At 28.7% G+C, this 16414-nt stretch overlaps 2 protein-coding genes across 10 annotated transcripts in view; one reads left to right on the top strand and one right to left on the bottom strand.

The window, feature by feature from the left end:
- Positions 1 to 16414, bottom strand: part of Cyp305a1 (Cytochrome P450 305a1) — an 82206-nt gene that overhangs the window by 38760 nt on the left and 27032 nt on the right. For 2 of the 7 annotated variants that reach the window (XM_075372499.1, XM_075372503.1), the window contains exon 1: positions 1773 to 1939. The exons of 2 other annotated variants lie outside the window; for them this stretch is intronic. The gene's annotated coding sequence lies outside the window, so the exon portion shown is untranslated. Of the gene's footprint in view, positions 1 to 1772; positions 1940 to 4966; positions 5054 to 16414 lie in introns of those variants that run through there. 3 more of the 7 variants (XM_075372501.1, XM_075372504.1, XM_075372505.1) reach the window with 3 other exon arrangements.
- The window catches only part of LOC142328641 (TBC1 domain family member 13), a 92903-nt gene continuing 78294 nt past the window's right edge, over positions 1806 to 16414 (top strand). For all 3 annotated transcript variants that reach the window (XM_075372508.1, XM_075372509.1, XM_075372507.1), the window contains exons 1-5: positions 1806 to 2054; positions 2138 to 2211; positions 5671 to 5796; positions 7705 to 7867; positions 9428 to 9584. In XM_075372508.1, coding sequence (XP_075228623.1) covers positions 2035 to 2054; positions 2138 to 2211; positions 5671 to 5796; positions 7705 to 7867; positions 9428 to 9584 — 540 coding nt within the window. In that variant the 5' untranslated portion in view covers positions 1806 to 2034. The remainder of the gene's footprint in view (positions 2055 to 2137; positions 2212 to 5670; positions 5797 to 7704; positions 7868 to 9427; positions 9585 to 16414) is intronic.

Genomic DNA, 16414 nt, shown 5'->3' with positions numbered 1-16414 from the left:
ACTGCAGTGAAGAAAAACTTCTTGGACACTTTTGGTTCAGTTGATTGCAATCAAAAATGGAGGTGCACAACTAGATGCTACTACAACAGTCCTAAATCCAAAATTTCAACATCTTACAACTAATTGTTTTTGAGTTGTGAGATACATACATACATTAATATGTACAAGACATCAAGCCGAAACTAATCAAAATGGATTCAGAGATGGTCAAAATATATATTTCCATTGAAATTTGTAAACCAAACTGGGAAATTTGTTTCCCGGTCACAATAATTCCTTTATTTTGTACAAGGAAGTAAAAAGAGAATTACTGTGCATATGTTAGTATTAATTTTAAATTATAGAATCTCTGTCATTCCTACTTAAATTCCGATCTTAAATCTTGTTCAGAGCTGGTATTTTTTATGTTATAATATTAGTTTCTTATAAAAAAACTGTTGGGCATCAGCCTGTAGTTGCCTAAGTGAATAAAAAAATCTATATACTTGTACAACTTTTTGAAATATATATTGAGAAAAAAGTGCATAGTGATTATCTCTGGGTTATTAGTTTATAAGTTAGTTGCTTAATGTTGGGAGTACTTGATACCACATTTATAATATTAAATAAACAGTTTGTTACTGAATTCAATTATTCAGTATTGAAGTCAACACTTTTTGTTTCAGATTTTGATTTCGGTTTTGGATTAAGTATCATTAGAGAATTACAAAAATATATGAAAGGCCACAATCAACCATTGTATACACCTCAGAATGGTTCCCAAAATTAAAATTTTGTAATAATCATTACACAATAACAGTGTAAGCTATCAAGTTGGTTCAAACGCACTAATGTATGGTTTAATAAAAATGCATAAATATCAATTTTTTAAATCAAGTGTAAGACTTCAGAACTATGAAAAAACTAATTTTTTAATCATTGAAAAAAAAAATACCATAAAACTCCAAAACATGAAAAATGTTTTGAAATATTGATTATAAATAAATATTTAAATATAAATAAATTAAATTTAGTATATGAAAGACCCCCAATAGAGATTTATTAAAACTATAATGAACTCATTTGAGCCACCTGCTGATTTAAAAAAAAAGAAATCTTTATTTAAAATCAGAAAAATGTTTAACATTTTAAATACAACAGATGCTGAAAAGGAACCAATTTCATATAAGACTATAATTTATGATACTCACATAATATGTGAGTACTGATTTGATCAACCACCAATAATGGTCACATGACGTAAGGGAACTTTAAAACACAAAAGTAATCCATAAAGAGACTTATGCAACCTTAATATACAATATTGAAATTATATAATTAATTTTATATATACTCTTATAGGCTATACATACATATAACATCTATAATAATTGCATTAAAACAAACAATAACAATCAAATATACAAAGATGTAATATGTAATAATCTGAGCTAATTAGAGTTAAAGATAATAACTTTGTTAGAAATGAATTAATAATTGTGAGAACAGTGATAATAATAAGAATGTTTGTTCGGTACAGTCTATTCAGACTTTTCATTGATAACTGGTTTAATATTACATTTCAGTTAACTTTGTGGCTAATTATTATTTTTTCAAAATAATCGTTTTATGTTTACCGCCTGATGGCTGTATGAGAGAAAAGTATACTATAATCGTAGAGGATATTACAACCATTGTCTTGTTCGTTAAAATTTTAATTACAATCTACACATTAGTGTTTAAAGAAAACAAAAAATAATAATACATTTAGTTCTTTTAGTATAACTACTCACCAAGATCTATCTTACCGTTGGCAACGTTTTAGATTGTTGTCTTAAAGTGTTTACTCAGTAAAATATTAATTCTTTCTAGATTTTACTTTATAACAACTAAACTACAGTGGTTATTCTTTGTATTTTCAAAGGAGAGCAGTAAGTGAGTGACTTGATGACTAGTATTCGCAACGTCTTGACAGAAAATGTTTTGCATTAGTTAATTAGTATATTTTGTTTTGTTGGCTGTTCTGATGAAAACAACACATGCACGAAGTGGAACATGGCAGCGTATAAAGCTCGGTAGGTTATGTAAATTTAAGATCGTCGCTTTTATTAATACTTTGATCCGTTAAAATTTTTCTTATTATTATTTTCATTTACAGATGTAAAGAATTTGAAGATATATTGAGTGCTGATGAAATCAACTTGAAGCTACTTAAGAAGTACTGCTTTAATGGTAATTATGTTATCAGTTCAGTGTTTGATTATACGCCCCCTTTTTACGATAATTTTTAAGCTGTTTGAAGAAATTCATTATAAATCCAATGTTTCTATTCTCCCTTTTTCTAAAATTTTATTGCTTTTAGTGTATCAATTATTGTTAATTGTTATCGGTTTTTGTAGCAGATTTATGTAAGAGTTTTGTGTTACAGTGACCGCCGATGGATTTAATTTCATAATCCGGCCCTAAATTTACGCGAATTTTCAAACATTTGTTTTCGTCCTCAATTATCTCATGTTATGAGAAAATATTTTATTTTAAAAAAAAAAAAGGTTATGGTAAAAGTTATGTAAATCTGTAAATGTTTTCAGAGTGTATGTTTAGTAAATGTATTGGAATTTGAAAACTATTTTGTCTAGTTTATGCTAGTATTTTCCCTTGATGGTATTTAAATGCAAAATATAGTGCAGTTAGTAAATTCTGTTTGGCTGGTTTAGAAGAATAATGTAAAAATCATTTTTCATTTTACAGTTTTTTATTTTTTATAACTTACATAATTTAATACATCCATAATGCAGGAAAACTGTACACTCTAACATTAATGAAATTCAACCAACTTATTAACAATTAGTAATGTTGGTTGACACGTACAGTCGGATGCATAAAATTTGAAAGTTTTTTTTTTTTTTGTAAATACATTTAGTCTTGTTGGTATATGTGGTACATATGTCACTTTAATGAGTACAATTTTTTTTTATTTTTACGTGTTATGATATTACTTTATTTATTTCTAGTGCACATACATTCTTATTTATTAATTTCTTTTTATTTCTATAAAGGTTTCAGCTCACAGAATTTTCATTCTTCAAAGGAGATTTGTTACAGCGCAAATGTTAGTGATTTTTTTTTTTTTATTATTCTGGCGTTGAGATCTGAACAACCAACCATTGCTAACAACAAATGGATGTTAATGATGTTACTAGAAGGGTGAAATACTAAAATGAATTCAATTTTTATTTGTGTGACTTTCAAAAATAATAAAAAATAATAGTAAACATCAGGCTTTCAAACTAACACTTGCTGCTTACCATTAATTTTTAGTTTGATCTAAACAACTGTCTTAAGAGTGTTTCATGTTTAGTTATCGTGCCTATATATTATTGTTTCAAAGTAACTGAATGCACTAGTTGAAAGTACTTTAAAAAATTAAACTGAATTTATTACTATCAATCATATTGAAATATTTTACAATTAGAATATATTAGTTTCTAAACAAAATGCTAATTATTTTAGATAATTCACTTTTCCTGTAACAAATATTAGTGTTTAGTTAGAATCAATGTTATGGAGTCAATTATTTGCTATAATAAGTTCTGCTGATGAGAGCTTCTTCATTATATTTTTAAGTTTCACTCAAACTTTATCATCCCTTGGTTGCTGGAAAGAAGTGCTTGAACTACTAGTAGGAAAACTATTTCAAAAGCATTCCGTAGTATTTTTTATTTGAGTCATGGTTGTAATTGATGCAAATTTAAATGTGATTACATTATTATTCCGTGCTATATGTGTACTTGTTTTCCGTCATTAAAATTTGATTTTTAGATTGGCTGAAACATAACTGTTTGATTTACTTCTTTTGACAGATTAACTCTTTGTAGTCGATTAATCCAATGGTGCCATGAACTTTTCTATGTACAGTAGCAAAAAAAATCCTTCTGCAGGTATTCCAAATTCTTTGAGTAAATTCAAAAAAAATTTTGGGATTTTTATATTACCCAGCATACCCTTAAAATAAATAATACATTTTTTATAAGGTCAAATATTTTTTGAAACTTGAAAACAAACCTTTTTGAAAACAGTAAATGTAATTAATCCAATGTTATTAATTTATTACATTATCTGTAATTGCATGAAACTATTGCAAATTAATACAGTCTTTTCATTTTTTAAAAATGGCGTACAGATGCTTAGGCATCTCTCCAGGGTTGAATGTGTAGTTGTGTAATGTAATTACATAGTGTATTTTATTCTGTAATTTGTTAATGATCAGGGAATAAATAAGTGAAAGAATGACTTATGTTTCATGCAAATCCATGTAGATTGTGTTTCTGAAGCTTCTGCAAAGAAACTCAATGTTGATGTAATTATCAGAACAATTATTACGCTGTAATTTTCTGAATCAGTTTTCAAGAAAAGATTTCTAGTTTTCTTTTCAGCTCATTTTTATTTTATTAACTTTAATTGTTACTTCTTTAAATTTAAAACTGATTTAAAGGGGAAATACTTTATGATGTATATAAAATCTACACAGTCCAGTTATTGCGGTGGAATATATTTGGTATGTTCTCTTGCTTTAACACTGTGAAAGTTTACAGTTTTATTCAAACTGTTAAAACATAAAGATTTTACTCTGAATTATTTTATTTCTTTGATCATTATGTCTTTACTTATTTTCAACAAGTTTTCTTTTCAAAAAGTTGTAATATTCTTACTTGACCTTAAATTAAGAAGTTGCTTCTTTTCAACATAATTGGAAGAAGCTTTAGTTTCAGTAAATTTACAAAGTTAATTATTGTAGCTAAAATTTACAAGTTAATTGTAGTTAAAATTATTTAGGTTTCACTTAAAGCAATAGTAAAAATTTTTAATAATGCAACTAATAATATCATTATTATCACGCTCCATTTTTGTTATGAAAAAAAAATACGAAAAATGTAGAAGTTGCAAAATACTAAAAGTTTTGTATTTTAATGATAATATTAAAGCTTACCTACACATCACTAAAGTAAAATACAGACTGACTTATATAAATCGTATAAAAGTATAGAAACATGTAGATGTTTTGCATCTCACTGCAAGAATGAATCTACAACGTAAGAAATAGTTTTTCATGTCAGATTTCTATTGTATTCTACATTTGCCTTTTGGTATTGTGATGAAACAGCTAAACAATTACTGCATACTTAATTAGAATATGTACTTGTAGTACTTAATGAATTATACATATATTTTAGTCATGCAGTCCTTCAAATTTAAATATTACACTTAAATTATTTTACTTCATATGCAAAATGCCCTCAAATTTATTAATTAAGGATGGAGATTATACAATAGGTACCCAAATATGATAAACTCTGCAAAACTTATTTTTCAATTCCTTTTTTATGATTTTAAATTTTCTGTAGGAGCCATATAAATGAACACAATACAAGATTTGATCATAATAGATACCCTCTACTGTTAGAAGTACATTTTGGTGTAAATTAAGTAATGCTGTTTAAATACCCTGTCTAAAGAAAAATAATTTGATTTTACTGCTAAGATGCATTTTGATTTAATAAGTTATTTTTCAAATAGGTTGGTAGATTTATAGCATTATTTATTTAAAGTCATTTTAGGGTATCAAACAAAAGCCTATTAGTTTAAAAGGTAATTTTTTACTTATAATTTTGATTAACGCTTAGTTTTTTTAAGGTATTCCTAATGAAAATGACCACCGAGCGCTCTGTTGGAGATTACTTCTTAATTATCTTCCACCACAAAGATGTTCTTGGAGTGAGATAACAAATCGGAAAAGGGAACTTTATCGACAGTTCATTGGTTTGTATATTTCTTTTATTTTGTTTTTTCTTTACATCTTATTGTAACTAACTTATCTACTAACAGTTCTCACTGTATTTGCTGTGCTTGCACAGTTGCCTATTGAATATACATAATAAATACAGCTGTAACTTAGCAAACCTTTAATGGCTAGAAATGTTACCATATTTAGATTTCATTTTCTTTAATCCTGTTTATGATTTTTTGATAGTGCAACTACTGGCACACAATATTTTTTTTTGTAGATTAATAATTATTACATTTTTTCTACAATTTTCCAGAGTAAATACATTTTTTTTGTCTAATATCAGTTAGCAAAGAAACTGTTAAAATTTTTTTTTCAATTTTTTGAAGTGTTTTTAGTTTTATTGCCTTGTAAGTTGTTGATCTACATGGGTAAACTGTAGGGTGAAGGGGTTTGATTGTAAATCTAAGAATTTCATTATAAATAAACTCAAAACAACATTTCTTAAACTTCAACACATACTGTTACTATCAAAAGTAAAAGTTGTGGCAGTAAAATGGCAGTACTTATAGTACTGCTAGTAGAGATTGTGTGACTGAACACACACACTAATCAATGTTTTCACTTTTGGAAGCATTCCTTGGAATTTTCTTTTTTAAGGATGTTAAGAACCCTTTGTGTGTTTGTGTGGATTTCTTCAATTGAGTTCTGTTTCAGTGAACATTTCAATCTAGGAAGCAGGTAGAAGTCAAAAGGGGCTAAATCAGGCGAATAGGGAGGGGGGATTGCAGAAGCACAGGAATTTGGTAAAAAAAATCTGCGATTGAGAACACATGATGAGCCAGTGCATTGTAATGATGGAGAACTCAATCCTTGTATTGCCAGAGTGCAAGCTTTTTCTTTGACTTGTTTTCACACAAACGCTGAAGGACACTTTTATAGTATTCCTAGTTGACTTCTGCCCCGTAGGAACAAATTTGTGATGCACAATATCCGTAGAATCAAAGAAAACCACCAATACTCTTCACATTTGACCGACTTTGTCGGATTTTTTCAGTCATGGTGAACTTTGACTGCGATGATTGTTCCTTTGTTTTTGTGTTGCCTGTAATTCCCTTATTTAACTCAGTCAGTTTCGGCCCAGTTAATCAGTTTTTGGGACACTTCAACTCGGTGTTGTTTCTACTTGTCCAACAACAGTTTCAGATTGAATTTTGAAGACACTCAATGCATGGTAAAAAATTGACTGATCCACATAGACAGTTAAATTCAATTCATCAGCCATCTCCCTAATTGCAAGTCTATGGTTAGAATGCACTTAATTGTGAACTTTCATATTGTTTTCATTGGTTTTTGAAGTGGAAGGCCGGCCGCACCAGGGGTCATCTTCCACTGATTCACAACCATCTTTGAATCTGTTGAACCAGATAGAAACATTTGACAGCCCAGAGATTTATCCTCAAAACCAGTTTTTGAGTTCATAAGTCTCCAAAGCTGATTTCCTGGTTTTCAAACAAAATTTGACACAAACTCATTCTATTTTTGTCATCCATTTTGTGAAATGAATAATTCGCTGAGAACTGAAAATATGTCTTCACTTACCAGGTTACCACTCTCTACTTAATGAAGATATCTCTGTGATCTTTTCAGGACGTTTCAAGGACAAAACAAGCTTCCCCTTCCACACCCACAAGCAAACTTATCTCTTCCTGTTGTGCAGTGGGTGGCACTTTTCTTAAAATTTTCCAAAATCACCTCATATATCTAAGTAATTAAATTTTTCCACTAATCCTAGTATTATGTTAATTATATAATTATGTTGTTGGTAATCCTATTCTGGATAATTGAACAATTTAACAGTGGTTAGTATATATTTGTTATTAATATTCGTGTATTAAACAAGATTTGAATTTTGGTTTATCATGGTTATTTTTTTTTCTTAGAGGAAATGATTATTAATCCTGGTGAATATGATGGTAGTGCTGATGAAGGGGAAAGGGTAGATGTTACCTTTTCAGATCATCCATTAAACTGTAATCCAGATAGTTTATGGCAGACATATTTTAAAGATAATGAGGTTTTATTACAGATTGATAAAGATGTTAGGTGAGTTACTTTGTTCATTTTTGAAGTAATTAAATTTTTTCAGTTAATCTTACTTTTGTGTTCATTATGTAAATATGTTGTTAGTTAACATTTTTTGGGTAATCATATACTTTAAAAAATTGAATTTCTTTCCTCTATCCTTTGTTGTGTAATCGAGGATTTGTCCACAATCATTAAATTACTTAGTTTTGTTCTTCAGTTGATTTAGATATATCGTACATGATGTTACATATCAGTTCTGTTAGAACTTATTTACAGCAGAGGTACTTTGTAAAACTTACTGATGAACCAGTTTTTATATTGTTGTGTTGATAAGATTGCACTCTTGTATGAAGCCAGCACTAGACATATCATACATCCCTACTCTTTAACAAATTGCACCTAAACTTAATATTTACTTTCTGAATATGTTAATAGTAAATCACTTAACACATCCTTGACCTCAATGTGTCCCAGAGTAGAGAACAAATCCTGCACAGCATTAATGCTTAGCTATTTCATATTTGTTACATCATCACTTGTTACACATATCAATATAATCTTTGCAGATCACTCATAGAAGCTTGATATACATATTTAGATATTAATCGCACAACATGAAAATTTTACATGTAGCATTTAAAAAACCATGATTCGTTATTTATAAATGTATGAAATGTGATCAAATTATTATGATGTAATAAGCAGTTTTTCTTATAGATGTAAATTCTAAGGTCAGGTTAAATCGTTTTACATTATTGTGACAACTATCACATCATGCTCGCTCATAGTAAACACCCTCTGTTAGTTGTCAAACCTTTTCTGTAGTTTTATAATTTGGTTTCAATGAATTTTACTTTTCTATATATGCAAGTATGCTACTTAAAGAGGTGTAGTAATTATTCTACAACATTTATTTGGTATGTCTGTAAAATTTAATTGGTTACTTTTAAACATAGGAAGTTAACAGATTTAAGTTTAGAATATCCACATATCCAAATACTGATTTATACTGGTTATATGTACTTTATTAGTAAATACTTGATTTTAACCTTCTCTGGTGTGCAGTGCTGTTCGTTATTTCTTTGAAAGAGGGGTGATGGAGCATAAGTGAATTGCTTACTCAGCATTTTGATAATTGTCACATAAACATTTCTTTAGATTCATGGTTTTTTTTTATAATTATAATTGTTTAAAGGACTGTTTTGCAGAATTAAAAATATCCCTGAAGCAAACTGAACTGACCCAAATTGTGACCAAATTTTTGCTTATATAATGATCAATTGAAGAGAAGATTTATTGTCATGCCATGAAGAGAAAGCTCATCAGATTTTCATTATTTATAAATTTAATTTCAGCTAGTTTAGTATAAAGTTATTCTAAACTGTAAGAATTCTCTACATTCACTGCAACATAATTTGAAGTACTAAACTTCAAGATTAAATCATCATTGATAGGTATTCAAATTAATATTTCTTTTGAATGAAATTTGCTTCTCTCAATTGAATTTATATGTGATTATTTATTATAGTTTTCTCTTGTTTTGTCTTTAATTTGTTTTATTTATATATTACATTTTAGACGACTTTGCCCAGAAATCTCATTTTTTCAACAGCCTACAGAATATCCTTGTAAAGCGGTGGTTCATAGTGGAGGTGCAAAACGCCTTCATAGAAGAGTTCAGCATTCCGTTTTAAAGTCTGCAAATGTAGAAAGAAAAGGCCTTGGAGTTACAAGGGTGAGCGGAAGTATTTTAATTATTTTTATGGTTTAGTTTTGATTACTAAGGAACTGGTGCATACAGGATAAGAACTTAGACGGGATTGAAATTACAAGAATCTAAAATTGTGTATTTGTGGGAAAATTCAAACTATGATTTTCAAATATGTAACAGAATTATTGTCCATTGTAATTTCAGGAGAAAGCTCTGATGAACACTAAGTAAACACATGAGGAACAGCTTGTTACGCCAAGTTTAAGGGCACTGGAAGTGTGGGTTTCCTAAATAAACATGTAATTACAGATTGAACAACAAACGTAAAGCTTGTCAAAATTTATGTAGCTTACTCACATGAGAATAGGATTCATATGGGATTGTGCGCTAGGAGGTTTGCCTAAATTGACCATTTGATGGAGTCTGTTCATAATAGTCATCGCACTTTTTTTTTAACCAATTTTACATTAAGAGTGCTTGAACGTAGACATATTGGAGGTTTTTTTATAATAGTTTAGCTAAATGGCTTGTAATTTGGTTTATGATTTCCTCCAGTTCACTGTTCCTACCAAATGGATTGGGTATGATGAACTGACACTCTTGCCTTCTTTTGATTATTGAATGTACACCTGATATTGATTTATTGAGATAGATAACAAACATAAAAAAACTTGAGTTATGTTACCAAAAATCTTTTGAACAACACTTTGTAAAAAATTGAATATTGTTTAGATGTGTTTTAGCCTTTAAAGGTAATGTGGAGGTTTGTGACTGACTACATTATCCATTATTGATAATAGATTTCACCAGATTATGGTACTTACTATGTATTTCTCTCTACAGCATTAAGAAAATGTTGATTTTTCTTAATGAGGTAAAACTTTATCAAGACATTTTTTAAATTTTGTGTGTGCTTGATTAATTTTTTCTACCAAAGTTAGATGTTTTATTCGGTTGTCTCATGAGAGTTTTTGCATTTATGTTTATATGTGCCTAAAAGATTACATTTGTTATTTATGTTACGTTTAATTGATAATAGTTAATTTTAGTTTACTTCAGATGTGCAGAAAAGACAGCACAAAACATTTGTTAGTCTGTAATGCAGAAGTAATATTCTTTAAATATGGTTTTTTTCCTTTACTAATCTGGTGATTTCATTAACAGTCAACTATTTTATTATTAATGCTATTAGGGCAAAAAAACTTGTAACAGTAGCTTACTGTATGACAATTTACATACAATAAATAAGTTATGTATTATTTAGGTGAATCAAATAAGCAATTGCAGTATTCATCTGCTGAGATAGCTATATTAGAAAGTCAGATGTGAGAATGATTCCTTGATCTGAATTTTTTAATAAGATTATTTATTCTTAATTTATTATAATTTTGTTGTTGTACTTGGTTTTGGAATGTACTTCTCTTGAATACAATTAATATTTATGCTACTCTTTTTATTTAAAACTTAAAATTATATATTTAAAAAAAAAATATTATATTTATAATTTTAGGTAATATTTTGTTTGAGAAAAATTGTTATATGACAATTTTCTGATAAAGAGGTTTTGATTTTTGACAAAAAGAAAACTTAATTTTTAACATATTTACAAAATTGTATTAAATATATATTTTAATAAACCCTTTAATCCTATGGTTCCCAAACTTTTCCGAGTCACGATGCCCTTTATCAATTAACATTTTTCCATGGTGCCCTACCTTAAATAAAAGTATGACATAAGTAAGAGATGAAAATAAATAAAATTCATATCCATCATTTTTTACTTTGTTAATATTAAATTAATAATTATAAATGTCTTAGTTCAATTAATTATGAAGCTTTTACAATATTTCATGGCGCCCTTGTGAAGAGGTTGCGGCTTCCCAGGGTGCCATGGCGCACAGTTTGGGAATCACTGCTCTAATAGGTGATAAAGGACATATATTTAGAGTACCTCAGTTCTCCTAATGTCTTCATTCCCCAATTAAATATTTATTACATAAAATTTGTTAATATTATTAAAACAGAAATATTTACCTTGTCAAATGTTAATGAATCGGTTCCACTTTGTTTAAAAGTGACTAAAGTTTCTTTGATATGGATAATACTATTTACCAGTTTTTCCAAAGAGTGCATTTCTCTCAAATTGAGTTTGGCAGTTGATAAATTTATTTTTATTTTTAAATTATGGTTTTATTTTTCTGGTTGCATTAAATAAGCATCACTTATTTCTAAACTATACGTGTTATTTTCTATGTTTGTAATATTTTGTTTTGTGTTATGAGATGCTTTACTAGATTGAAGCTGATATTATTTCATTTTAAATACTTTGTGATTTTCATTAATTTTACATATTCTGTGTATGCTACCAATGTATGAGGGATCTCTAAATTAAAGACTGCTGGGAAATTTCTCTCCTTAAGATTGGCAAACCTATGTCGTTCATGGCCATGCTAGTAATGTACACACTGCATTGTTGTGTGTAAGTTGTTGCAGTGTATTTTTGACTACATGTAGTTATTACATTGTAAAATGAATAGGAAAATCGATGTTGTCACCGACTGTGAAATACGTGGAGTCATATCTTTTTTAAACCATCAAAATGTTAAGCCGGCTGAAATTCATAGGGAGTTGGTTGCTGTATGTGGTGATAATGTAATGAATGAATGAAACATCCGAAAATGATATGAAAGGTTTAGAAATAACAGAATTAATGTGCATGATGAAAAACATTTGGGGAGGCCCTCAATCACCGAGAACTTGCCGAAACGCATTGATGAAATCGGAAATGATTGTCACTCAACAATTTCTGACTTAGCCCTTTTTTCCTGATGTTTCAAGAGCTGTTATTGGTTGCATTGTTCATGACCACTTAGGCTTCAGAAAGGTTTGTGCACGTTAGGTGCTGCATGTCTTAACAGAATGTCACAAAAAATCCGAATGGGTTCTGCTCTGAAATTTTTGATGTGCCACTCAGAACAAGGTGATAAGTTCCTTATTTCAATTGGTACTGGCGATGAAATGTGGATTTTATAGTACACACCAGAGAGAAAACGGCAGTCAAGTGAATGGTGTCATCCTCAATCACCAGCCAGACCAACAAAGGTCAATCTACACCCATTTGGATGCAAACTGATGGCAACAGTCTTTTGGGATCAGTTTGGCATATTGCTGATTGATTTCATAACATGTGAATTTATTTATATTTCGCCTACTGCGAAACTCTACATAAGTTATGTTGCGCCATTCAAAATCGATGATCTGGGTTGCTGACCAACGGTATCGTCCTGCTGCATGGTAATGCACGTCCACATATTGCATGTCCTACATGTGATTTACTGAGAACATTTGATTGGAAATTTGCAATCTCCCACCACATAGTCCGGACTTAGCTTCTTCTGATTACCATTTCTTTAGGAATTTGAAAGAATTGAGTGGTAAGCAATCATGGGTGATGAACTTATAAATTCTGTTAATCAGTGGCTAAATGGACTGGCAGCAGAAGAATACAACGAGGGTATATTGAAGCTGGTGTATTGCTATGATAAATGTCTTAAATCATGTGGCGATTACATAGAGAAGTTGTATAAATTATGTAGTTTAAGAGAAATAGAAAATATTTATAAAGTTTTCAGAATAAATGTTTTTACAATGAAACAGTCTTTACTTTAGAGATAACCTCTTGTATGTGTTGCAAATGTTGGCTGTAATCTTTTTTACTCCATATAAAGTGTATTTAATATTTATTATAGTAATATAATTATTGTATTTTTATGATACTGTGGTATTTTTATTATTTTTTATGATATTGTGGTATTTTTATTATTATTATAAATTTGTTAAGTATTTTTGTAATTTATGTATGTTCTGTGTTAATTATAAATGCATGTATTATTTATTTTTTTGTAATTCTTTTATGATTTTTTTTACTTTTAATTTGGTGACTAATCTGTAATCTTAACTATTTACAAAATCATTACACTATAAAATTTAATTATCATTGTTTTCTTTTATTTCTTTGGTAGATACCTTTTTTTTTATTGCATTTTGCATTACTTCAAAAATTTATAAAAAATTATGTTCTTTTAAATAATTGGACCTTATTATTCATCATTTTACTTAGAATGATGTATAAGAATACTATAATACAGAATAAATATTATTGCGTCTGAATAGTGTATTTAATATTTCTTTTTGCAGTTGGAAAATTGGTTTAAAAAAATTTTTTTTTACTTTTACCCTTATGACTAATGCTCTCAAAGTATCATGTATTCTGTCTGTGGCTGATCTCTGACAATGCTGTTGTCTCCATCTGTTTCTTCTGTCTTTCAAAATAAAACAAAACAGATAAACAATAGGGAAGGGGGTTTTCTATGCTGTTTTAATTTATTTGAATGTAGATTTATGTGAATGTCTAAAATGAAATGTAATAATTATCAACAGATATTGTTTTTAATGACTGTGTAGCTATCTTTTTTCTGAAGGGTTCATTTAAAAAAAAAATGTTGGAAACCGACTTCTTGGGTTGTTGTATGTTGCTTAAAATAAACAAAAAACATAACAAAAACCTTCCGATTTTAAAATTAATATTTTCTTTAAAAAAATAATATTTTAATAAATTATTTTAATGAACAAGTTAATTTTATGTCAAATGTTTTGGTTATATCTTCAGTCTAAAGAAAGAATTTTAATTAAGGTCTTTACAGTCTAAAAAAATTCAAATTTCAAAAGTGATGCAGAGGTTATACTTTTTTTATATTAACTGCACATCCTATCCTTGTTAAACTGTAGACATCTTGATCAAACATTACTTTGAGTAATGTATGTCCAAAGGTATATTAAATGGGTCTATGGCTAAAACCCACTGTGTTTTACAAAAATATAAAAATACATATTTTCTTAATCAGATGTATAAACAGTATAAAAATAAATTGGGTTGCCAATTTAGGCCAAATTTATGCCAAGGCTACCTGAATAAATTCAGATTGCCTTTGTTATAGTGCTTCCTATATAGTTTCTTTCATCTAAGGGAATCCATACTAACTGTATTCTTAAACTTTGCTATCAAGCTGTTATTGTTAAGTTGATGGTTGTTTGTAACCGCTTCTGAATTTGCACAAACTAATTTATCACCAATTTGGTGTCATGGAACCACACATCACATTAAAACCATTCTGAAAATATATCTTTATGAAACAATTTTTTATATGTTGCCAAAAAATATTCATTTATGATTTTTAAGAACGTGTATGTTTTTTTAAATGTAAATATTGATTTTGTTAAAAAGAGAAGTATCTTATGAACATGCTGTGTTACACTTTACCCATAGGCATCTAAATCTTTATTGAACTAATTTATGTTAAGTTATGCATAATTTGTTGTACATTTAATGTAAAGAACTCAAACACCCTATTCGTAACATCTCTACATTTATTACCCATCCTTTTTTAAATAATTTTATTGAAATGTACTCTTGTAACTTACAGTAAAATTTTATCAATATCCTAAAAATATATGGATGAAACTGAAGTATGTACACAATAGTCAGTGAATTTCCTTTGGGTATAATATTAATTAGGATTTAATTTAAAAAAATTGGAAGAGTAAAAGCGATTAATTTATATAATAGATTATTATAAATATATATTTTGTTTAAATGATAAATGATTAATGATTTAAATGATAAGGTTGTATATATCTGTAAGAATTACTTTAAAGGCTCTGTTCAGTAAATTCACTATTTATTAATAGGTAATTATTAATTTTCAATGTTGCCACTGGATCCCAGCAGCAGGTAAGATTTGTAATTAATTTATTATACTTAGCAATAATCTTTTTGTCTTAAAATATTATTATATTATCTCAGTTACAATTATTGTTTCTTATGGAATATATATTAGTAGTATTGAAGTAACATTAAAGTGATTTTAACCCTTTGATGATTGTAGCCAGTCTGCAACACAATTTTGAGATTAATTTTTTTTTTTGCATGTAACATATTTTATATCATTATATTATGAATATCCAGATTTCAAAACAAACTATTTAAAATTTATGTAAATTAAATAAAATGTATATAGAAACTAGAAAATAAACTTTTTAAACACTATCTTCTAAGGAATACAGGCTAGGTTTATAAGGTAATTAAGCTGCTGTGTGGAGCTGCTTTGTCACAATATTCCAAGAGTAATATACCAATGTTCTCTGAAAAGTGAAAGTGCAGGTTTTTTCGTCCCTAGTAATTAACCAAATTGAGCTAACTTTCCTTCCCCTCTAGTTTTCTTGAATATTCATAAGAAAAGAAAATTTAATACTAGGGCAGTTTGGAAAGTAACCTCTGTTTGGTTATAAATAAAAAACCTGCTTAGAAAAAATTATTTTATTACATACAACTTAAAACTACAGCATTTAACTATTTTTCAATACAGTCGCTTTTTAAATTCAAGCACTTGTCTTAGTGTTTCACTAATTTACAAATACCATCTATATAAAATTCAGCCGCCTGGCTACGTAGCCAACCTTTCATGGCATTTTGAAGTTCGTTGTCATCATCATGGTGCTCTGTGACGCACCTTGATACCCCCCCCCCCCCTCGAGGGGGAAACCATTTCTTCATATGAGTGGAGAGATGAAAATTACTTGGCATGAAGTCTTTACAGTAAGGGGATGCTAAAAAATGTCCATTGTAATTGATTCAGGATTTCTTGAGTTCTTTGAGCACGAGTGTTGTCATGTAAAAAAACAACACTGGATGACAGTGTACTGCAACATTTGTTCTGAATGGCTAAGTTTCTTCAAAGTTTCACAGTAAACTGCTGAAGTAGCTGCTTGCATCGCAGCACTTCGGTGACGATGAA

Source organism: Lycorma delicatula, chromosome 8 (assembly GCF_047948215.1).
Source record: "Lycorma delicatula isolate Av1 chromosome 8, ASM4794821v1, whole genome shotgun sequence".
NCBI lineage: Eukaryota > Metazoa > Arthropoda > Insecta > Hemiptera > Fulgoridae > Lycorma > Lycorma delicatula.
The sequence above is the reverse complement of the archived record's forward strand: the minus strand, read 5'-3'. Positions and strand labels throughout refer to the sequence as shown.